The sequence below is a fragment of the Salvelinus alpinus genome, chromosome 5 (assembly GCF_045679555.1).
Source record: "Salvelinus alpinus chromosome 5, SLU_Salpinus.1, whole genome shotgun sequence".
Classification (NCBI taxonomy): Eukaryota; Metazoa; Chordata; class Actinopteri; order Salmoniformes; family Salmonidae; genus Salvelinus; species Salvelinus alpinus.
In genome coordinates, this window is record NC_092090.1 from 53,036,969 (window position 1) to 53,061,846 (window position 24,878).

General features: G+C 43.2%; 1 protein-coding gene and 1 long non-coding RNA gene across 2 annotated transcripts; one reads left to right on the forward strand and one right to left on the reverse strand.

The window, feature by feature from the left end:
* Window positions 1–6,768: 6,768 nt before the first annotated feature.
* LOC139576307 (uncharacterized) lies at window positions 6,769–10,134 on the forward strand. The gene is made up of 2 exons (XR_011675082.1): window positions 6,769–7,187; window positions 7,378–10,134. It is a non-coding gene; the product is annotated as an uncharacterized lncRNA (long non-coding RNA).
* A 2,060-nt stretch (window positions 10,135–12,194) lies between these two features.
* LOC139576306 (protein FAM240B) lies at window positions 12,195–13,859 on the reverse strand. Its single transcript, XM_071402254.1, has 3 exons — window positions 13,678–13,859; window positions 13,264–13,388; window positions 12,195–12,393 (listed from the first exon to the last, which is right to left on the reverse strand). The coding sequence occupies exons 2-3, from the start codon at window positions 13,383–13,385 to the stop codon at window positions 12,282–12,284; spliced, it is 234 nt and encodes a 77-aa protein (XP_071258355.1). The 5' UTR covers window positions 13,386–13,388; window positions 13,678–13,859; the 3' UTR covers window positions 12,195–12,281.
* Window positions 13,860–24,878: the final 11,019 nt, after the last annotated feature.

Below are 24,878 nucleotides of genomic sequence, written 5' to 3' on the forward strand. Positions count from 1 at the left end.
TTTAAATGAGTTATGTTTTTACTTTGTATGTATTTGCCAATTGGGACAATTTTATGCTTCAACAGTGCAAATACGACCTACGCAGATTGATCAATATGGCAGACACAAGTATAGGGACAAAGTGGAGGAGCGGGTTGGACACGAGGGCTTCTAACAATATCGGATTTTCAAAAATAAAGCTGCCCTACCCGATGAGCTAAACACCTTTTTGTCACACTTCGAGCATAGCTAGTCTGAGCAACCGAGGAGAGCCTCTGAGGACGAGGGCTACATCGCATTCGGAAAGTATTCAGACCCCTTGACTTTTTCCACATTTTGTTACGTTACAGCCTTATTCTAAAATATATTATTTTTTTAAATCCTCAATCTACACACTCTATCCCATAATGCAAAGTGAAAACAGGTTTTAAGAAAATGTTGGTAATTTATAAAAAATAAAAAAAACATCACGTTTACGTAAGTATTCAGACACTACTCAGTACTTTGTTTTAGCACCTTTGGCAGCGATTAAAGCCTCAAGTCTTCTTGGGTAGGAGGCTACAAGCTTGGCACACCTGTATTTGGGGAGTGTCTCCCATTCTTCTCTGCAGATCCTCTCAAGCTCTGTCAGATTGGATGGGGAGTGTCGCTGCACAGCTATTTTCAGGTCTCTTCATAGATGTTTGATCGGGTTCAAGTCTGGGCTCTGTCTGAGCCACTCAAGGACATTCAAAGACTTGTCCCGAAGCCACTCTTGCATTGTCTTGGCTGTGTGCTTAGGGTCGTCGTCCTGTTATACTCGGGTGAAGGTTCACCTTCCGAAGTCCTGAGCGCTCTGGAGCAGGTTTTCATCAAAGATCTTTCTGTACTTTGCGCTGTTCATCTTTCCCTCGAACCTGACTAGTCTAGCAGTCCCTGCCGCTGAAAAACATCCACAAATCACGATGCTCCCACCACCATGCTTCAGGGATGGTGCCAGGTTTCCTCCAGAGTGACCATCGGGTTCTTGGTTAGGGAGGTGACTAATGCCCTTCTCCCCCGATTGATCAGTTTGGTCGGGTGGCCAGCTCTAGGAAGAGTCTTGGTGGTTCCAAACTTCTTCCATTTAAGAATGATTGAGGCTCCTGTGTTCTTGGGGACCTTCAATGCTGCTGACATTTTTCGATACCCTTCCACAGATATGTGCCTTGACACAATCCTGTCTCAGAGCTCTACGGACAATTCCGTCGACCTCATGGCTTGGTTTTGCTCTGACATGCACTGTCAACTGTGGGACCTTATATATTTTGCCTTGTCATTATTATTATTTAGAATAAGGCTGTAACAAAATGTGGAAAAATTCAAGGGGTCTGAATACTTTCCGAAGGCATTGTAAATTGTGAATCTTTATTTGTGTTGTTGTGTGGCCGGGAATGTGCATGGTGCTGAATTTCGCATGGTTCTTGTTATACGCTTCATCTTTATGAATGAACATTTGCGTGCCTGAGGTCACTTGGGTTCACTGACTTTTTTTTATGCCCGAGGTATGGGACATTTACTGAGGAACCTAAGTTATTATTATTTTGTGACTAATATTGATTGTATGATAATTTATGTTGGTAATTGTAACGGAGTAGTGGAGTAGGTGGAAAGTTTTAAGTTCCTCGGTGTACACATCACGGACAAACTGAATTGGTCCACCCACACAGACAGCGTTGTGAAGAAGGCGCAGCAGCGCCTCTTCAACCTCAGGAGGCTGAAGAAATTTGGCTTGTCACCAAAAGCACTCACAAACTTCTACAGATGCACAATCGAGAGCATCCTGTCGGGCTGTATCACCGCCTGGTACGGCAACTGCTCCGCCCACAACCGTAAGGCTCTCCAGAGGGTAGTGAGGTCTGCACAACGCATCACCGGGGGCAAACTACCTGCCCTCCAGGACACCTACACCACCCGATGTCACAGGAAGGCCATAAAGATCATCAAGGACAACAACCACCCAAGCCACTGCCTGTTCACCCCGCTATCATCCAGAAGGCGAGGTCAGTACAGGTGCATCAAAGCAGGGACCGAGAGACTGAAAAACAGCTTCTATCTCAAGGCCATCAGACTGTTAAACAGCCACCACTAACATTTAGCGGCCGCTGCCAACATACTGACTCAACTCCAGCCACTTTAATAATGGGAATTGATGGAAATTATGTAAAAATGTACCACTAGCCACTTTAAACAATGCCACTTAATATAATGTTTACATACCCTACATTACTCATCTCATATGTATATGTATATACTGTACTCTATATCATCTATCATCTACTCTATCTTGCCATCTTTATGTAATACATGTATCACTAGCCACTTTAAACTATGCCACTTTATGTTTACATACCCTACATTACTCATCTCATATGTATATACTGTACTCTATACCATCTACTGCATCTTGCCTATGCCGTTCTGTACCATCACTCATTCATATATCTTTATGTACATATTCTTTATCCCTTTATCCCTTTACACTTGTGTGTATAAGGTAGTAGTTGTGGAATTGTTAGGTTAGATTACTTGTTGGTTATTACTGCATTGTCGGAACTAGAAGCACAAGCATTTCGCTACACTCGCATTAACATCTGCTAACCATGTGTATGTGACAAATAAAATTGGATTTGATTTGATACTGAGTTGAGTTTGGTAAAGAACTGGGCCCTGCGGAGGTGTTCAATGGCACCAATGGGAGATTGTACCGAATATTTGTGGTGATTTCGTTGAGTCCTCTGTAGACAGTGCAGGGATAACCCTCCATCATTCTTAGCCACGAAGAAGAAAAAACAGCCGGCGCAGGGGAAGTGGACATGCGGATGAAACCTTGGAGTGCCTCTGGGATGTAATCCTCCGTGGCCTGGGTCTCAGCCACCGACAGAGGGTAGATGCGTCTGCGCGGAGGTGCTGAACCTGCAAGCAGGTCGATGGCACAGTCCCAGCGCCGATGAGGAAGAAGACAGGTGGCACGAGTCTTGAAGAATACATCCCGTAGGAGAGGAGAGCGGATATGAGATGATGCTAAGGGAGGCAAGGGTCTGGTCAAATGTTCCCCGCGGCAACGGAATCCACTAAAGCTGTAGACAAAGTACATGAGGGACAGTCAGCTGGTGTGATGGACACTTTAAAAGAGCCTAGCAAACAGTGATGAAGATGGATTACTCACTCCTGACCCAGAGGGTGGAAGATCATGTGACCGTCCCTCTGCTCTTGTGGATCCCAGATTCAGACATGCCGGACACCTCTGGAGCTTGTGCCCTCTTTGTCCACAGTACAGACAGAGCCCCAGCTGTATCCATCTGCGGCACTCCACTGCGGGGAGGTGTGTGACCCCTACCTCCATGGGTTCAGGCTCTGATCCCGAGTATTCACTGAGGAAAGGAGAGAAGCAATGAGAGTACCGGCTCTCCCGAAGTAGGTTATCCGGACGGCCATCGCAATGAGTGTGTCCAGGGTGAGGTTGTCGTCTCGACAGGCCAGTTCCATCTGGACTTCTTTGAGCAAACCTCTTCTGAATAGCGTACGAAGCGCCAGCTCATTCCATCCACTGGATGCTGCTACTGTCCGGAAGGTGAACGCGTACTCAGAAGCTGTCATGTCCCCCTGTCGTAATTGCAGTAGAGCATCACCCTCTGGGGGATGGTCAAAAATACATTTGAAACAGAGCCATGAACGCCTCACAGGAATCCTGTCTCCCAGATATCCTCCGCTGGTTGAAGGCAACGCCTCCTGGGTGTGTTCGAGACGTTTCAAACTGCAAAGAACCTCCTCCATAGCCGTACCCAGTTGTCCCAGCTGGTCATGGTGTTAACGTACAAGGTAACCCTGTTCGTCGACCGTCAGAGATATTCAATGTTCCTGCTGATTCCATAGTTGGAGTCGGTATTCTGTAAAGTAGACGCTGTGAGTCGAGAAGCAGGTTCAACATTTAATAAAACAACAAACATGAACCGAGACACCACAACAGTGGCGATAATGCATGTACACAGGAACAATACCGACTGAGGAAGGAACCCAAGGGAGTGACAGATAAAGGGGAGGTAATCAGAAAGGAAATGGAGTCCAGGTGAGTATCATAGTGATCTGCAGGTGTGCATAATGATGGATGCCAGGAGTGCGTAATGATGGATCCCAGGACTGGTGGTTAGTATACCAGCGACGTCGAACGCCGGAGGAGTGGGAGTATTCAAAATATATATATTTAACTAGGCAAGTCAGTTAAGAACAAATTCTTATTTGCAATGACGGCCTACACCGGCCAAACCTGGACAAATTGTACACCGCCCTATAGGACTTCCAATCACGGCCGGTTGTGTTACAGCCTGGAATTGAATTAGGGTGTTTGTAGTGACGCCTCAAGCACTGAGATGCAGGGCCTTAGACCGCTGCACCACTCGGGAGTAGACGTTACAGTAATACAACCAAATGCAAAAAAAACATTGTTTTGAAGTTATTTCCTTCTATGTTTTAAGGGTTTACAGTTCAAGTCGGAAGTCATTAAAACTCATTTTTCAACCACTCCACAAATTTCTTGTTAACAAACTATAGTTTTGGCAAGTCAGTTAGGACATCTACTTTGTGCATGACAAGTACATTTCCAACAATTGTTTACAGACAGATTATTCCACTTATAATTCACTGCATCATAATTCCAGTGGGTCAGAAGTTTACATACACTAAGTTGACTGTGCCTTTAAACAGCTTGGAAAATCCAAGAAAATTATGTCATGGCTTTAGAAGCTTCTGATAGGCAAATTGATGTCATTTGAGCAATTGGAGGTGTACCTGTGGATGTATTTCAAGGCCTAACTTCAATCTCAGTGCCTCTTTGCTTGACATCATGGGAAAATCAAAAGAAATCAGCCAAGACCTCCGAAAAAAATGGTGGACCTCCACAAGTCTGGTTCATCCTTGGGAGCAATTTCCAAACGCTTGAAGGTACCACGTTCGTCTGTACAAACAATAGTACGCAAGTATAAACACCATGGGACCACGCAGCCATCATACCGCTCAGGAAGGAGACGCATTTTTGTCTCCTAGAGATGAATGTACTTTGGTGCGAAAAGTGCAAATCAATCCCAGAACAATAGCAAAGGACCTTGGAGATGCTGGAGGAAACAGGTACAAAAGTATCTATACCCACAGTAAAACGAGTCCTATATCGACATAACCTGAAAGGCCACTCAGCAAGGAAGAAGCCACTGCTCCAAAACCACCATAAAAAAGCCAGACTACGGTTTTGGCACGAGAATTTCTAGTTCCAATGATATTAACTCAACTCACAATAAGCTTTGACCAATTCCCCAGAGGTTGTAAGGCCCTGGTTAATAGAAGAATTAGACAAAGTCCCAGAATACTGCAAAAGGTTAGTTCTTTATTCACGAGAGCTCAGAAAATTATACACTGCACATAGCCTTTTATACCTCACATTTGGTCATATAAATGCCCCTCCTCCTCTCTAACACTGTCAATGTTGTTTACAAGTTTTCTACAACACATACATTGCTTATCATATCCTACAACATCTTATATAATCTACTGCAAGCCTAATGGTTTCTCCCCTCCCTGGGTGGGGAGACCTCCTTCCTGTTATCAGTTTCACAGTGGTCACAAGTTGTCTGTCATAAGCTGTCTGTTAACAGTTCCTCTTTTCCTTAAATGTCTCACTTACATTGCTAAATAGTAAAGTCTTAACTTGTCCTATGCACACATATTATAGAATTACAGTCTTATAATTCTAATTCTTTACACAGTTATGCGTTTCAGGTCGGAATCATTTAGTCATTACCTTAAACATATACATTCTTTTATCAGGTTTGCAACTGCACATGGGGACAAAGATTTTACTTTTTGGAGAAATGTCCTCTGGTCTGATGAAACAAAAATATAACTATTTGGCCATAATGACCATCGTCATGTTTGGAGTAAAAAGGGGATGCTTGCAAGCCGATGAACACCATCCCAACCATGAAGCACGGCATGGCAGCATCATGTTGTGGCAGTCCTTTGCTGCAGGAGGGACTGATGCACTTCACAAAATAGATGGTATCATGAGGCAGGAAAATTATGTAGATATATTGAAGCAACAGCTCAAGACATCAGTCAGGAAGTTACAGTTTTTCTCAATTGCTAAAACACTAAAACCCATTGGCTGAACAAAGTTCGCAGTTGCCTGGACTCATTTAGCTAATTATGCAGTCTGTTGTCAATACCTTAAACCATTTCACATGGTAAAACACAATTTGCAGATCTCACTTAGACTTTTCAGCAAAACTCTAAACACATTCTCATTCTCAAAACACATTCTGCACTCTAATGCACATGTCATCCATACTGGTAAACGCAAGTGGCAACAATCAAATACAAATAGAGAACACATGTCATTGATTGAACACAACCACTCAAAATTGATTTAACCTGTTTCAAATGAAGCGACACAACCAATATAAGCCAGTTCAGAGAGCAAACAGGTTGTTGAAGGTGGGAAGGAGAAAGTCTGAGAATGGATAGAAGAAACAATGTGAGAGGACGAGTGCGTATGCGAGGTGGGTGACGAGGAGGAGGGCAAGAAAGAGGAAGAGGAGGACGAAGAGGAAGAGGAAGACTAAGAGTGGAAATATCTGATGAAATTCGAGCAACAGTTATAGACCATGTTCTTGTCCATGGACTGACAATGAGGGAAGCAGGACTTAGAGTGCAACCCAATTTGAGCTGATGTTCTGTGTCCACCATAGTAAGGACATTCAGAGAAGAGAATAGGTACAGTATACTACTGTATTTTTGTAATTGCAAATTTACTGTACTACACTATATGCAGCTGTTTCAATAGACATTTGTAAAGTTAATCACTGTATGTATTGTACTGCATGAATATGTTTTGTAACTGCACAACTACTTTTTGTAGAATTGCAAGGCTGCCACATGCAGGTGGAAGGACAGCTATATTCACTCGGGAGCAAGAGGCCGTTATAGTTGGCATGGTCCTTCAAGATAATGCAATACGACTCAGAGAAATCCAGGAACGAGTGATACAAGACAACACACACTTCCAGGGAATTGACAGTGTGAGCATTTCCACAATTGACCGTGTCCTCCTTCGTTACAGGATGCGAATGAAACAAGTATACAGAGTACCTTTTGAGCGCAACTCACCAAGGGTGAAAGAACTGCGAGCTCAGTATGTGCAAGTAAGTGTACATTCATAAACATTTACTGTAATCCAGATTGTCTACAGTACTAACACATACTATGTGAATGACATTACTCTTCAGTACATACAATGTATGTGAATCAGAAGCCTAATTGTACTCTACAGTATAGCACTGTCTCTGTACGACTTACAAAATCCTATATACAGTATATTGTATTTCTACACAGACAATATTTGACTTGGAATCCTTGGACAGACCCCATGAGTTCATCTTTGTCGATGAAGCAGGCTTCAATCTAACAAAGAGGAGAAGGAGAGGCCGAAACATGATTGGACAGCGGGCCATTGTTGAAGTCCCTGGTCAACGAGGTGGCAATGTCACAATCTGTGCTGCTATCAGCAACCATGGTGTTCTACATCACCATGTTACACTCGGGCCATATAACACCCAGCACCTTCTAAGATTTATTGCCAATTTAAGAGATATTTTATTTGAGCAGCAGGTTCAAGAGCAGCAGGGTCAAGAGCTAAATGAGAATCCCATTCCCATCTATGTGATAGTGTGGGACAATGTCAGTTTCCACCGAGCTGCTCAGGTAAGGGAATGGTTTATAATTTGAGAGCAGTGTTTGATTTTGAACACAGGTAAAACTGTTTTGAGGCGAATGTTTCATTTTGCGAGAGGAGTCAGAGGTTATGTAAATAGTGCTTGAAGATGAGGTTTTGTGTTTAATGTTTTCAGGAAATGGAGCAAGGTTTCAGAAATTGTGTTTTAGCAATTGATAAAAACTGTAAAGCTTGGTCGCAAGTAATTGAACAACAATTAGTCTGAGCCTTTGCACTACAAATAGACCTCAGGTAAGCGCACCTCTTTTGTGATGAGAGAGAGAGAGAGAATTATTGTCCATTTGGGACCAAGCTTTAACAATCTATATTGTGACATGCACCCCCACAATATGATGCTACCAGCTCTGTGCTTCATGGTTGGGATTCATTTAAATTGACAGATTTTATCATATGAACTGTAACTCAGTAAGATCTTTGAAATTGTTGCATTTATATTTTTATTCAGTATATATCCTTTTCCCACCCCCCAACCTACTTCTTGCTATGAATTCTATCTGATGGCATATGCATGTTTAGGCCAGTGCTTGACTTGGACTGAAATAGGTGCCGGTACTCATTTTGGGTGCCGGTAGAGTTTTTATTTAGGTGCAGGAACTCCTCAATACTTTTGAGCTAATATTCTATAGGAGGTGGAGGAAGTCAAGCAGAAGACAATTTGAGGTGCCGGTACTCAATTCCAGTGAGCTCCTGCCCAAGTCAAGTACTGTGTTTTGGTAAAAAGATAAATAATGTCCGATTTGGAACACTGATTGAGTGGGCCTGGGTCCTGGTTGTATATTGATGTACACTATCAGTCAAAAGTTTCAGAAAACCTACTCATTCAAGGGTTTTTCTTTATTTTTACTATTTTCTACATTGAAGAATAATAGTGAAGACATCAAAACTATGAAATAACACAAATGGAATCATGTAGTAAACAAAAAAGTGTTAAACAAATCTAAATATGTTTTATATTTAAGATTCATCAAATAGCCACCCTTTACCTTGATGACAGCTTTGCAAACTCTTGGCATTCTCTCAACCAGCTTCATGAGGTAGTCAGCTGGAATACATTTCAATTAACAGGTGTGCTTTGTTTAAAGTTAATTTGTGTCATTTCTTTCCTTCTTAATGCATTTGAGCCAATCAGTTGTGCTGTGACAAGGTGGGGGTGGTATACAGAAGATAGCCCTATTTGGTAAAAGACCAAGTCCATATTATGGCAAGAACAGCTCAAATAAGCAAAGAGAAACGACAGTCCATCATATCTTTAAGACATGAAGGTCAGTCAATACGGAACATTTCAAGAACTTTAAAAGTTTCTTCAAGTGCAGTCGCATAAACCATCAAGCACTATAATGAAACTGGCTCTCATGAGGATTACCACAGGAATGAAAGACCCAGAGTTACCTCTGCTGCAAAGGATGAGTTCATTAGAGTTACCAACCTCAGAAATTGCAGCCCAAATAAATGCTTCACAGAGTTCAAATTACAGACACATCTCAACATCAACTGTTCAGAGGAGACTGTGAATCAAGCCTTCATGGTCGAATTGCTGCAAAGAAACCACTACTAAAGGACACCAGTAAGAAGATGAGACTTGCTTGGGCCAAGAAACACGAGCAATGGACATTAGACCGGTGGAAATTAGTCCTTTGGTCTGGAGTCTAAATTGGAGATTTTTGATTCCACCCGCCGTGTCTTTGAGAGACGTGGTGTGAGTGAAAGGGATGATCTCCGCATGTGTATTTCCCACCGTAAAGCATGGAGGAGGAGGTGTTATGGTGTGGGGGTGCTTTGCTGGGGACACTGTCTGTGATTTATTTGGAATTCAAGGCACACTTAACCAGCATGGCCAACACAGCATTCTGCAGCTATACGCCATCCCATCTGGTTTGGGCTTAGTGGGACTATAATTTGTTTTTCAACAGGACAATGAGGACAATGACCCAACACACCTCCAAGGATGTGTAAGAAGGAGAGTGATGGAGTGCTGCATCAGATGACCTAGCCTCCACAATCCCCCGACCTCAACCAAATTGAGATGGTTTGTGATGAGTCGAACCACAGAGTGAAGGAAAAGCAGTCAACAAGTGCTCAGCATTTGTGGGAACTCCTTCGAGACTGTTGGAAAAGCATTCCAGGTGAAGCTAGTTGAGAGAATGCCTAAAACTTTTGACCGGTAGTGTATAAATAAAATTGTACTTTGAGTGGTGATGTTTAAGGTTTAAATTATTTAATAGAGGTCAGACTCTCTAACTGTTACGGCTTACTTTAAACTGAGACTCGGCGATATGATGTGATAAGTTGGCCACATATAGCTGTTTACTTTGTGCATCGCTGACTTTGCCTTTAATACTATACCTATTTTGCTATAATGAGTTGTGATTTTTTTTTTTGTCAATGTGGGTCTAGACTTTGACTCTCATACTAAGATACACAGGGTGAGAACCTGGGCTATTGCTGAGTGGCAGTGAATCATGCTCATGACAACATCTTTCAGCATTGGCACCAGGAATCAATATTTTAAGTATGATACAGTGACATACCATCTGTAGTTTGACAGGGCAGTAAACACATTTTGCCACTGCTGTCAGTCATATATTTGCCTACCAGAGAGAGGACACATGACATGATAATGAATGCCCTTCAGACCACCTGTTGGGTGCAAACGTCTGCATGTCAGAAGCGTTTGGGGAGTCTTGTGCCCTCTAGTTGTGCTGTATTTACTTAATTTCAATGATCTTCTTGTGTTATATACCTTTTATGTTGACCATTCTGTAATTGAAAATGTTTGTACATGACAAATTGTTGATTTTCCATATTGTGATGTTGGATGGTGGACAACTAGCATTGGTCTTGAAAAATAATACCAGCATGTAAAATTGGCTAGGACTACTCTATAGACTGACAAGTGGTCGGTACAGTAATAGCTAACAGCTGAGATATTCCAATATTTTAGGCTATTCATTGTGTGAATATGTCACAGTAGTAGTGCTCTGACAACTACACTGAACAAAAATATAAATGCAACACTCAACAATTTCAAAGATTTTACAGAGTTACAGTTCATATAAAGAGATCAGAACATTTTAATAAATTCATTAGGCCCTACTTGGGAGCTAGGCCCAGCCAATCGGAATTAGTTTTTCCACACAGAAGTGCTTTATTACAGACGATCCCGCAGGTGAAGAAGCTGGATGTGGAGGTCCTGGGCTGGCGTGGTTACACGTGGTCTGTGGTTGTGAGGCCGGTTGGACGTACTTCTCTAAAACAATTTTGGAGGCGGCTTGTGGTAGGGAAATGAACATTAAATTCTCTGGCAACAGCTCTGGTGGACATTCCTGCAGTCAGCATGCCAATTGCACGCTCCCTCAACTTGAGACATCTGTAGCACTGTGTTGTGTGACAAAACTGCATATTTTAGAGTGGCTAATATGTCTACCAAAACAAGTGGCTGACAATTTCATTGGAATAGAGGTAGATCTATTTCTAATTACCAGTTAATATGTAGAACACATATACACAGTAAATACATTTGAAAAACATGACAAGGATATCACAAAAGTCAGAGACGTATTTCCATTGTGGTCCCTATAACTTGCAAAGCAAAAAATAAACAGGCACAACAATTTATTTAAAAAAAAAATGGAAAGCAAATGGTGTCTCTAGCCAACTTCACATAGAAGTAGAGGCAGTTCGGAAAGGCAGGATTGAGTGAAGAGAAGGGTATTGATAGTTACAGTAGCCAGGGTCCGGGAGGAAGTCAGTCTGACAGACAGGCCAGGAGCTCTTCTTCAAGGCACCTTGCCATCTCCAACATTCATTCCCCCATACTTCCTCTGAATGTCTTAGTGCACCACCGACAACAGTGTAGCACCCGCCTGGGTGATGCTTCGGCTGCTCCTGAGGAGGTATCACAAATATATCAGCAGGTCTTAGGTCTTAGAATTAAAAAATATCTACTCATAGCCACTAGCCTATAGTTTATAAAGTGATAAATACTTACACGCCTTCACCGACTGCTTAGGATACTGAGTATTTTCCAACAGAAATAAATCAACTCACAAAATCATTTGGCGTATTTACCAACGTAATCTGTTCCAAACTAACATTTACTTTGATATTTTTATACATGATCTCAGTAAAACGTCCTATATTCATACCAATAGTGTCATTGTTCCATGTAGAAATGGCACAATTTATATAGTTGACTTCTGTAGTCCTTTTACAGTGATACCAGAATACACTTGAGAAAACTGAACTCCTAGGGTCAGTTTCCAACACTCTTCAACCTGTTTTAACTGCAAGTGTGTACGCTTCGTTCACTTAAGCCCACTTAAGCCTATGCGTAAGCCTTAAACCTAAGTATAGATAATGCTGGACTAAAAAGTATGCTCAATACTGAATCTTCCCTCAGTGTGAGACAAAACAGGAGTGACCATGATAAAACATGTTTTTTTATTGATATCAGAAAAAATACATCACTCTTCACGAGAACAGAGGGGACAAATGCAACACTCCATTATGTGTCATCTGCCTGTTCGGCAAGTTTGCTCTTCCTCAGAAGTTCGTCATTTAATTTCTTCAGATGTTTTGTTCGACTCTCAAGCCTTCGGTGCCATTCGTCTCGCAGCCTATGTAAAGACAAAGTATTATAATTTTTTTTTTAAAGTCAGACACATTCCATAAGCCATACGTTTCCAATATTGCTTGAGGCTACTTAATTGTATGTGTATTGTTAGGACAATTTATTTTTTCTAGCCTGGTTACAGATCTGTTTGTGCTTTTACCTACTCCATTAGCAAGAGAGCAGAAACAGACGGGCACCCGGGCTAAATTTCTTCGACAATTCCTCTAGGAGTTCCAATGGGTTTATTATTTGTGACACCGTGCTCTTGTGCCCAGTATTGTGAGGCTCTGCCACCTTCCTCACATCTACTTGGCTTATTGCATTTGTTCCTGCTGTGACTGCTGTGTCTGATAATCCTCTAACCTTAAAGCAGCACAGGTTATTGTAGGACAGCTAAGCATGGAATATGGCATCCCCTAATATCACTCAACACTCTCTGATTATCATATCGGATTCCCTAAAGTTTTTCCAGTCCTTCTCAGATCAGGGATATACACATGATTACATGGACTAGCCACGGACTAGCCACGGGGTTAGGAGATATTAGAGTGCGGTTTTGCTTTTGTGATTAAAGATTCTTATGGCCAAGTACTTTAATATGATTGTCAGTGTAAGTTGTCCTTGTTAACATTTTGCTCGTAACAAAATCAGGGTCTGTTACATGTAGCGTATGCGTCGAAAGTGATATCGCCTAAATTGTGGACGTTTTATCACTCATAGCAGGATGTATTCCTAATCCAAATACGAAGAAGAAAAGTTCTGCAAAAACATAAATAAATAGACCTTTGTTTCCCTTGAGTAACCTTTCCTCATATCCTGGCAGTATTCTTATAGCACAAAAGTGTATCCCTTCAGAATGTCCAACAATACTTACTTGGTGAGAGCACTATTTTTCTTCCTCATGTCTTCAGTTTCTGTCCTTTGGTCGTGTTTAGCAATTTTTTGTTCCCAGAGATCTTTTATAAAAAGCTTATCATGAATAAGAGCCACATTCATTTCCTAGAAGAAAATACACATCTAATTAGTTAACATGGACTCAATTAAATTCTGCTAGATTTGATTCTGGTTTGAAAAAGCTACGCAATGTCTCACATTTCTCAATGGCTCATAAAATCAATGTCAATTATGTTTATTCTTGACAGTAATACATTTCTCATCTTGAACATGTATTTGTATAGTAGTAGATAGTAGCTACAGTATATGTAGTCAGATATTAGTGATGAGACAACGAGTTCCAACCAGCTGGAATAATAGGAGGAACAGCATGCATAGATCATTAAAAACAAACCTTCTGTGGGTATGAATCTTCTTCTCCCAAAGAGCCTCAATGTCACAGGATGTACTGTATAGTCCTGTCGTGGTGGATGTGGTGCCGATGAAAGACTCCCCTCTCCCACGCCCCCTGCTGAGCTTTATTTAAGAGCGGACAACATAAGACCTTCGTGTCATCTGGCCTTTTTGAGAAGAGTTTGGAAGGGAGGGGGAAACATAACGTTAATTCCCTTTGTTACGTCTGATGACATTATGTTTAGAGGGGACCTATAGCAGGGCTGTAGTAGTGCTCAGCTCAGCATTAGGGGCCTCCCACACTGGCCCTATTATAACCGCCCCCACTACTCCAATGACACCAGCACCAAAAGAAGGATTGGCTTGTTCTGTTCATTCTGGCTAGATCGCATCAGTCATTTGATATCATCCCTTTTTATTCAATTTGAATGGCTCGCACCACATTTTAAGACGGTGGCCCCTGAGAGGAGAGAGCAGCAAGGCTAGGCTGGGTAGCTGTGGATCGTGTTACTTGAAAAACTGATGAATGTATCAGGTTCTAATTTATGACCAGAACATCCTTGACATCTTCTTGACAACTCCTTAACTGCTTTTGACAACCTCAATGATTGGATGGCATTGAGGTAAAGTGTGGTAAAGGAGGGCAGTCCAAATGATTAGCCAAGCAAGGGAAGTTTGTAACGTAAGCCCCTCAGCCCTCGTGTTAAGTCGGCTTTGCAAGTGTACAATTACGTTCACTCCGGGGCCTGAAACTCCCCATAATTCAATTCGCGACAATAGTACATCCTCAAAGAAAAGTCTGTGAAAACTTAAAAACAACAACATACAAATGTAAGTAAAAACAAATCCCAATAAGTTAGAAATTGTGCTACTAATGCACATGACGACACAAACACGTCTTGTAAATATGTTTTTGTTTGGTTATCTTTTGGAAATTGTAGAAATAAAACATTTTCCTTCTTCAGAAGTTCCAGCTAGGCAGGCAAATGTTAGTTAGCTAATTAATTTGCTAGCTTTCATACAGTAGGCTTATATTAATTATATATTTAATATAAGTAGACACGCACTCATAATTGACTGTAGTGCATATAAAGCACCCACAAGCAACCGGTGGCTGAAAACACAATCATCGCGGGATGAACGAGTGACGGATTTCCGGCCAAGGGTGGACCATTTAAAAATCATTCCTTCATCCCTCGCCCCTTGCCCTGCAAGTTCATTCTCGTCAGACGTCATAACACGTCATCAGAAGTGTCCACTTAATTTGAGGGCTGAGGGGACAGGGTGTGTCTTTTTAGTGTTTGGACCGCAGCCAGTGTCTTTATATTGCAAGTGCAACAGTTCACTTTACCTCACATGCTGAATGAGGTCTAAAATGAAGACATTTGGTAACCCACTCCCATTCCCAAAGTATTGCACCAGACATGTCCAAGGCAGAACGAAGACAACATTTACTTCGGCCAATCAGTGAAAGGGGCACAGAGAACATTGTGTGGACAGAGAAAGTGATCTATGTTGGCCATGAGGCAATTAACACTGGTGGTCAGTGTAGCGAATACTTTTTTGAGAGGGTAGCTGTGATGATAAATGTGATAACACATGTCTGACATTTAATTTCCTCTGGGTGTGACACACTGCACGCCAACGGTATTAAAAATAGGTAACAAGGGTTGTCATGTGGTCTATTTTGGGTACAGCCAGAGCCTTTGCTAACATACTATAATTACACTAGCATTCCAATATACTGATTCATTTGTCTTTGGATACATTTTGGAAGAGTAATCAATCAATAATTACCTCGCTAAGTACAGTTATAATAATATAGGCATCTGAATCAATATTGAATATATCCAGCTATGCGAATGATATGCCAACTCTCAAGGAATTAGTTGGGACTGAGAGTGAAGAGAGCATACACTCATTTAGAACAAAAGCACAAGAGACAAAGGCTAGAACATTTATTGTTGATGAAAAAACATGATTTGAAATAATTCCAAATGATAATAGTGCTGCATTAGAATGAACTCGTATTTCATTGCTCCTTTTTTCTATACAGATAAAACTGGTATACAGTGAATTCGGAAAGTATTCAGACCCCTTGACTTCTTCCACATTTTGTTACAGCCTTATTCTAAAATGGATTAAATAAAACATTTTCCTCAGCAATCTACACACAATACCCCATAACGATAAAGCGAAAACATGTTTCTTGAAATGTTTGCAAATGTATTAAAAAAAAAAAACAGAAATACCTTATTTACATAAGTATTCAGACCCTTTGCTATGAGACTCGAAATTGAGCTCAGGTGCATCCTGTTTCCATTGATCATCCTTGATGTAACGCTCGTCGTTATGTGGAAGAGAGGAGGACCAAATCGCAGCGTGGTACGTTTCCATATTTATTGGAACACTTATCAACATGAACAAAACAATAAACAGAATGAAACCAACGACGCTACAGACCTGAACATGTGAACCTAGTAAAACAAAGAACGCAATGAACAGGAACAATCACCCACAAACAAACAGTGAACACAGCCTACCTAAATATGGTTCCCAATCAGAGACAACGTAAAACACCTGCCTCTGATTGAGAACCATATCAGGCCAAACAGACACACCTAAACCAATGAGACACAACACATAGAATATACCCACCCAGTTCACGTCCTGACCAACTAAACAAAGATTAAACAAAGGAAATAAGGTCAGGAACGTGACACTTGAGATGTTTCTACAACTTGATTGGAGTCCACCTGTGGTAAATTGAATTGATTGGTCATGATTTGGAAAGGCACACACCTGTCTATATAAGTCCCACAGTTGACAGTGCATGTCAGAGCAAAAACCAAGCCATGAGGTCGAAGGAATTGTCCGTAGAGCTCCGAGACAGGATTGGATCGAGGCACAGATCTGTGAAAGGGTACCAAACAATGTCTGCAGCATTGAAGGTCCCCAAGAACACAGTGGCCTCCATCATTCTTAAATAGAAGAAGTTTGGAACCACCAAAACTCTTCCTACAGCTGGCCTACCGGCTAAACTGAGCAATCGGGGGAAAAGGGCCTTGTTCAGGGAGGTGACCAAGAACCCGATGGTTACTCTGACAGAGCTCTAGAGTTCCTCTGTGGAGATGGGAGAACCTTCCAGAAGGACAACCATCTCTGCAGCACTCCACCAAGCAGGCCTTTATGGCAGAGTGGCAAGACAGAAGCCACTCCTCAGTAAAAGGCACCTAAAGACTCTCAGATGAAACCAAGATAGAACTCTTTGGCCTGAATGCCAAGCGTCACGTCTGGAGGAAACCTGGCACCATACCTATGGTGAAACATGGTGGTGGCAGTGTCATGCTGTGGGGATGTTTTTCAGCGGCAGGAACTGGGAGACTAGTCAGGATCGAGGGAAAGATGAATGGAGCGAAGTACAGAGAGATCCTTGATGAATACCTGCTCCAGATCGCTCAGGACCTCAGACTTGGGCATAGGTTCACTTTCCAACAGGGCAATGACCCTAAGCACACAGCCAAGACAACGCAGGAGTGGCTTCGGGACAAGTCTCTGAATGTCCTTGAGTGGCCCAGCCAGAGCCCGGACTTGAACCCGATCGAACATCGCTGGAGAGAGCTAAAACTAGCTTTGCAGCGATGCTCCCCATCTAACCTGACAAAGCTTGAGATGATCTGCAGAGAAGAATGGGACAAACTCCCCAAATGTACAGGTGTTCCAATCTTGTAGCATCCTACCCAAGAAGACTCAAGGCTGTAATCACTGCCAAAGGTGCTTCAACAAAGTACTGAGTAAAGGGTACGCACACTACCTCATAATGACAAAGCAAAAACTGTTTTTTATAAATTAGCCAAATTGTATAAAAACCTGTTTTTGCTTTGTCATTATGAGGTATTGTGTGTAGATTGATGAGGAAAAAAACGACTAAAACAATTTTAGAATAAGGCTGTAACGTAACAAATTGTAGAAAAAGTCAAGGGTTCTGAATACTTTCCGAATGCACTGTATTTATCTTTGAAATAAAAGGTGCTAAATAGAATCATTCAGGGCATGTTTTTTTTGCCTGTTTTGCATGTTATTTTGTCATCAGTGTCACGCCCTGACCATAGAGAGCACTTGGTTCTCTATGGTGTTGTAGATCAGGGTGTGACTAGGGGGTGTTCTAGTCTTTTCATTTCTATGTTGGTGCTCTTGGTATGGTTCCCAATTAGAGGCAGCTGATGTTCGTTGTCTCTAATTGGGGATCATACTTATGTTCTCCATTGTTCCTACCTGGGTTGTGGGATATTGTTTGTGCTTGTGCAGGTAGCACTACGTTACGTTACGTTACGTTACGTTACGTTACGTTACGTTACGTTACATTACTTTACGTTTCGTTACTTGTTTATTGCTTTTGTTTGAAAGTTTCACTTAAATAAAAGATGTGAAACTCAACACACGCTGCGCCTTGGTCCGTCCATTCAAACGAACGTGACAATCAGCTTGCAAACAATGTAAAAAAAAGAATAATCATTGAGCTAATAAAACCACATACAAACATAGTCTCTTTTTTGCTTTCTTGACTAAGTCAGCTCCAAAATGCAGGTGTTTCAGCCTAGCTCAGTGCTTTCTGTGGTGGTGGCAGCCAGTGGAAAATACAGAGCGTAGGGGTTGGTAATGTTCTCTAGTTGCTCCTTGATTGGCTCAGTGTTCTCTCACTCATGGGGACACTACTTCACCGCAAGATCTATGGGGAGAGATTGAAAATTCAAGCCCCTGGGTGCTGCCATAGAGTTACATTAGAAGTGCCCATTCCTCCAAAATCCAAGATGGCGTAGCAGTCGGACGAGTCTTTGTTTTGTCCTGTCCCATGTAAATAGTCTTCGTATTTTTCGTATACATTTCGTATATATTTTAATTTCACTTTCCATCTAGGAACTGAATATACATTCCTACATTCCGCCTCACCCAATGTGGTACGGACCTGCTATTTTTTTATACTTTAGAACCGTAACCCCAATCAGAAGCTAGCCAGATAACTAGCTACTAGCTAGTAGTCAGTTAGCCACTGCTGCGGTCTTCACCCTCAACTCGGACACAGCCAGCTTCAATACCGGGCCAATACCTGCCAGTCTGCAAGCGCGATATCAACCCAGAGCATATAGGACTGCTTTTTCTCTACCACATCACCGGATTCCTGACGCAAGCTCTGGACAATTACACCGTATCATCACAGCTAGCTAGCTGCAACCGAGTGGCTACTACTGGCTAACACCTCTGTCCCGAAGCAAGCACCAGTTAGCCTTGAGCTAGCCTCGAGCTAGGCCCATCTGCCGGCTAGCTGAAGAGGTCTACCAGCGAATTCTTGGGCTACAATACCAGCTACAAGCTAATTTAGCCATTTTTTTTGCCGCTGCTAGTAGCTTTTACCTTCTGCACAGACACCAGCCCTGTTATTAGCCTGGATATTACTCACCAATTTACCAGCATCGGACTGTGTCTCGACAACAACGCCGGATTCCTGCCGTAATCCCTGAGCCACTGCTTCTGATCCTCACAGCTAGCTTGCGGCTAGCGCAGCTAGCGCCACTGCCACGAAGCTAGCACCAGTTAGCAAACACAATTCTACAATTCACAACCTCTCTTTCGCCATCGCCATCTGGCTTGGATTCTCTGTCGACACGACCACGTCTGAGCAGACCCCCTCCGTCTGAGCAGACCACCCCCCGGGCTACTAACTTTAAACGCCGCGTGCTAGCTTAGTGGAGGCCTCCCTGCTCCATCTACGGCTGCCCCCTGGACACTATGATCACTTGGCTACATAGCTGATGCATGCTTGACTGTCCATTAATTCACGGTACTCCATTCTGTTTATTTGTGTTTTATCTGTCGGCTCTGTGCTTTAACTCAGGATCTGTGTGTAGTTAATCCGACCCTCTCTGCCTAGTCGTCGCCATTTTTACCTGTTGTTGCTGTGTTAGACTAGCACCCTGTTATTGCTGCTGTTATCTTACCTGTTGTTTTAGCTAGCTCTCCCAATCAAGACCTGCAATCACTTTATGCCTTACTGTATGTCTCTCTCAAATATCAATATGCCTTGCATACTGTTGTTCAGGCTAGTTATCATTATCATTGTTTTGGTTTGCAATGGACCCTGTAGTTCCACTCTCCGTACCTCTGATACCTCCTTGGTCCCACCCCCCACACATGCGGTGACCTCACCCATTGAGACCAGCATGTCCAGAGATACAACCTCTCTTATCATCACCCAGTGCCTGGGCTTGCCTCCGCTGTACCCACGCCCCACCATACCCCTGTCTGCACATTATGCCCAGAATCTATTCTACCACCCCCATAAATCTGCTCCTTTTATTCTTTGTCCCCAACGCTCTAGGCGACCAGTTTTGATAGCCTTTAGCCGCACCCTCATCCTACTACTCCTCTGTTCCTCGGGTGATGTGGAGGTAAACCCAGGCCCTGCATGTCCCCAGTCACCCTCATTTGTTGACTTCTGTGATCGAAAAAGCCTCGGCCTCATGCATGTCAACATCAGAAGCCTCCTCCCTAAGTTTGCCTTACTCACCGCTTTAGCACACTCTGCCAACCCTGATGTCCTTGCCGTGTCCGAATCCTGGCTTAGGAAGGCCACCAAAAATTCTGAGATTTCCATACCCAACTATAACACTTTCCGTCAAGATAGAACTGCCAAAGGGGGAGGAGTTGCAATCTACTGCAGAGATAGCCTGCAAAGTTCTGTCATACTTTCCAGGTCTATGCCCAAACAGTTCGAACTTCTAATTTTAAAAATGTATCTCTCCAGAAATAAGTCTCTCACTGTTGCCGCCTGCTACCGACCCCCCTCAGCTCCCAGCTGTGCCCTGGACACCATCTGTGAATTGATCGCTCCCCATCTAGCTTCAGAGTTTGTTCTGTTAGGTGACCTAAACTGGGATATGCTTAACACCCCGGCAGTCCTACAATCCAAGCTTGATGCCCTCAATCTCACACAAATCATCAAGGAACCCACCAGGTACAACCCTAAATCCGTAAACATGGGCACCCTAATAGACATTATCCTGACCAACCTGCCCTCCAAATACACCTCTGCTGTCTTCAATCAAGATCTCAGCGATCACTGCCTCATTGCCTGTATCCGCCACGGGTCCGCGGTCAAACGACCACCCCTCATCACTGTCAAACGCTCCCTAAAACACTTCTGCGAGCAGGCCTTTCTAATCGACCTGGCCCTGGTACCCTGGAAGGATATTGACCTCATCCCGTCAGTTGAGGATGCCTGGTCATTCTTTAAATGTTACTTCCTCACCATATTAGACAAGCATGCTCCGTTCAAAAAATGCAGAACCAAGAACAGATATAGCCCTTGGTTCACTCCAGACCTGACTGCCCTCGACCAGCACAAAAACATCCTGTGGCGAACTGCAATAGCATCGAAGAGCCCCCGCGATATGCAACTGTTCAGGGAAGTCAGGAACCAATACACGCAGTCAGTCAGGAAAGCAAAGGCCAGCTTTTTCAAGCAGAAATTTGCATCCTGTAGCTCTAACTCCAAAAAGTTCTGGGATACTGTAAAGTCCATGGAGAACAAGAGCACCTCCTCCCAGCTGCCCACTGCACTGAGGCTAGGTAACACGGTCACCACCGATAAATCCGTGATAATCGAAGACTTCAACAAGCATTTCTCAATGGCTGGCCATGCCTTCCTCCTGGCGACTCCAACCTTGGCCAACAGCCCCGCCCCCCCCGCTGCTACTCGCCCAAGCCTCCCCAGCTTCTCCTTTACCCAAATCCAGATAGCAGATGTTCTGAAAGAGCTGGAAAACCTGGACCCATACAAATCAGCTGGGCTTGACAATCTGGACCCCCTATTTCTGAAACTGTCCGCCGCCATTGTCGCACCCCCTATCACCAGCCTGTTCAACCTCTCCTTCGTATCATCTGAGATCCCCAAGGATTGGAAAGCTGCCGCGGTCATCCCCCTCTTCAAAGGGGGAGACACCCTGGACCCAAACTGTTACAGACCTATATCCATCCTGCCCTGCCTATCTAAGGTCTTCGAAAGCCAAGTCAACAAACAGATCACTGACCATCTCGAATCCCACCGTACCTTCTCCGCTGTGCAATCCGGTTTCCGAGCCGGTCATGGGTGCACCTCAGCCACGCTCAAGGTACTAAACGATATCATAACCGCCATCGATAAAAGACATTACTGTGCAGCCGTCTTCATCGACCTGGCCAAGGCTTTCGACTCTGTCAATCACCATATTCTTATCGGCAGACTCAGTAGCCTCGGTTTTTCTAATGACTGCCTTGCCTGGTTCACCAACTACTTTGCAGACAGAGTTCAGTGTGTCAAATCGGAGGGCATGTTGTCCGGTCCTCTGGCAGTCTCTATGGGGGTACCACAGGGTTCAATTCTCGGGCCGACTCTTTTCTCTGTATACATCAATGATGTTGCTCTTGCTGCGGGCAATTCCCTGATCCACCTCTACGCAGACGACACCATTCTATATACTTCCGGCCCTTCCTTGGACACTGTGCTATCTAACCTCCAAACGAGCTTCAATGCCATACAACACTCCTTCCGTGGCCTCCAACTGCTCTTAAACGCTAGTAAAACCAAATGCATGCTTTTCAACCGTTCGCTGCCTGCACCCGCACGCCCGACTAGCATCACCACCCTGGACGGTTCCGACCTAGAATATGTGGACATCTATAAGTACCTAGGTGTCTGGCTAGACTGCAAACTCTCCTTCCAGACTCATATCAAACATCTCCAATCCAAAATCAAAGCAAGAATCGGCTTTCTATTCCGCAACAAAGCCTCCTTCACTCACGCCGCCAAACTTACCCTAGTAAAACTGACTATCCTACCGATCCTCGACTTCCGCGATGTCATCTACAAAATAGCTTCCAATACTCTACTCAGCAAACTGGATGCAGTTTATCACAGTGCCATTCGTTTTGTTACTAAAGCACCTTATACGACCCACCACTGCGACCTGTATGCCCTAGTCGGCTGGCCCTCGCTACATGTTCGTCGTCAGACCCACTGGCTCCAGGTCATCTACAAGGCTATGCTAGGTAAAGTGCCGCCTTATCTCAGTTCACTGGTCACGATGGCTACACCCACCCGCAACACGCGCTCCAGCAGGTGTATCTCACTGATCATCCCTAAAGCCAAAACCTCATTTGGACGCCTTTCCTTCCAGTTCTCTGCTGCCTGCGACTGGAACGAATTGCAAAAATCTCTGAAGTTGGAGACTTTTATCTCCCTCAACAACTTTAAAAATCTGCTATCCGAGCAGCTAACCGATCGCTGCAGCTGTACATAGTCCATCTGTAAACTACCCACCCAATTTACCTACCTCACCCCCCATACTGCTTTTATTTATTTACTTTTCTGCTCTTTTGCACACCAGTATCTCTTCTTGCACATGATCATCTGATGATTTATCACTCCAGTGTTAATCTGCTAAATTGTAATTATTCGATTTATTGCCTACCTCATGCCTTTTGCACACATTGTATATAGATTCTCTTTTTTTTTTCTACCATGTTATTGACTTGTTTATTGTTTACTCCATGTGTAACTCTGTGTTGTCTGTTCACACTGCTATGCTTTATCTTGGCCAGGTCGCAGTTGCAAATGAGAACTTGTTCTCAACTAGCCTACCTTGTCATGTTTTGTCATTGATTATCATGTCTTGTCCCTGTGCTTCCCTCTGCTGGTCTTATTAGGTTCTTTCCCTCTTTCTATCCCTCTCTCTCCCCCTCCCTCTCTCCCTCTCTCGCTCTCTCTCTCTATTGTTCCGTTCCTGCTCCCAGCTGTTTCTCATTCTCCTAACTACCTCATTTACTCTTTCACACCTGTCCGCTATTTTGCCCTCTGATTAGAGTCCCTATTTCTCCCTCTGTTTTCCGCTTCTGTCCTTGTCGGATTCTTGTTTGATGTTTGCTGTTCTGTGTCCTTGTTCCGCCCTGTCGTGTTTTTGCCTTCTTCAGATGCTGCGTGTGAGCAGGTGTCTATGTCAGCTACGGCCTGTGCCTTCCTGAAGCGACCTGCAGTCTGTGGTCGCGTCTCCAGTCGTTCCTCTCTACTGACGAGAGGATTTCAGTTTCCTGTTTTGGATTGACCTATGATATTATCCAGGAGTATCATTGTTTGTTTAAGTTTGGATTAAAGACTCTGTTTCTATTAAGTCGCTTTTGGGTCCTCATTCACCAGCATAACATACCTGGTTAAATAAAGGTGAAATAAAAAAATATAAAAAATAAAAAGAAGGCTGAAAGTCATTGGCCACAGATATAATGCTGTCAAATTGCATTATAACTACCGTAGCTTTGATTGGACTGATCATGTCAACATCATACTTTCAAAGTCTTAGCTAGCAGTCATCATCATGAATCAAGTCGACAATCTACTGGCAAATCCTTTTCAATCCTTGTCACATAAAGAGAAATTATAGATAAAGTGTATCAGTACTCATTGGCCATTGGACATTAACATTACACAACAAGTTGGATGTCAAATTCAACAATGAATGGTTTGGAAGAAATCAGTGGCTAACTGCAAGCATGGCAAAACAATCACTTGCCTGCTATTCCTGCTATTAAGGGTCTCTTTTCCAAGCTTAAATGACAAAAATTCAACATTGGCCATGTTGTCAATCCAGCATGACTTCTGCCACGTTCAAATCAACTGGAATCCCGGAATTGGGGAAACTCAGACTTCAGTGATTTCAAGACAACTGGGAACTCTGAAAAAAAACGATCTCCGTTTTGAACGGTCATCCAACTCGGAATTCCAAGTCAGAATCTGACCTGAAGATCACGGACATCATGATTCTACCTTGTTTTTTTCCGAATTCCCAGTTGTCTTGAAAGCACCATAAATCCAGAGAATGCCAGACTTTCATGGCAAAGTTTGATGCGAAAATTTGCCCACAATGGACCGCTGCGCCATCTTCCTGTTCAAGTGTGCACAGTACAACAAGTCCAAATATGTCTTGTATGCTGCTGCATAAATTATGTAATATACCAGTGAGATATGTATACTGTAGCTAAGGAAGTAACACTAAGTGTATGTTGTGTAGTAAGCTGTTAGTAGCCCATGTGCTTCACCCTGAAAATGTGGTCCCTTTTATCCTCATAACTTAGCCTACTGTTCTGACTTGGTGGTGCACATGTAGCCTATAGCCT

Excerpts from the sequence above, each read along its gene's own strand:
- LOC139576306 (XM_071402254.1), bottom strand. The coding sequence starts at position 13,385 with ATGAATGTGGCTCTTATTCATGATAAGCTTTTTATAAAAGATCTCTGG. Across the intron at positions 12,394-13,263 it reads AAAAATAGTGCTCTCACCAA|GCTGCGAGACGAATGGCACC; the intron begins GTAAGTATTGTT and ends GTCTTTACATAG.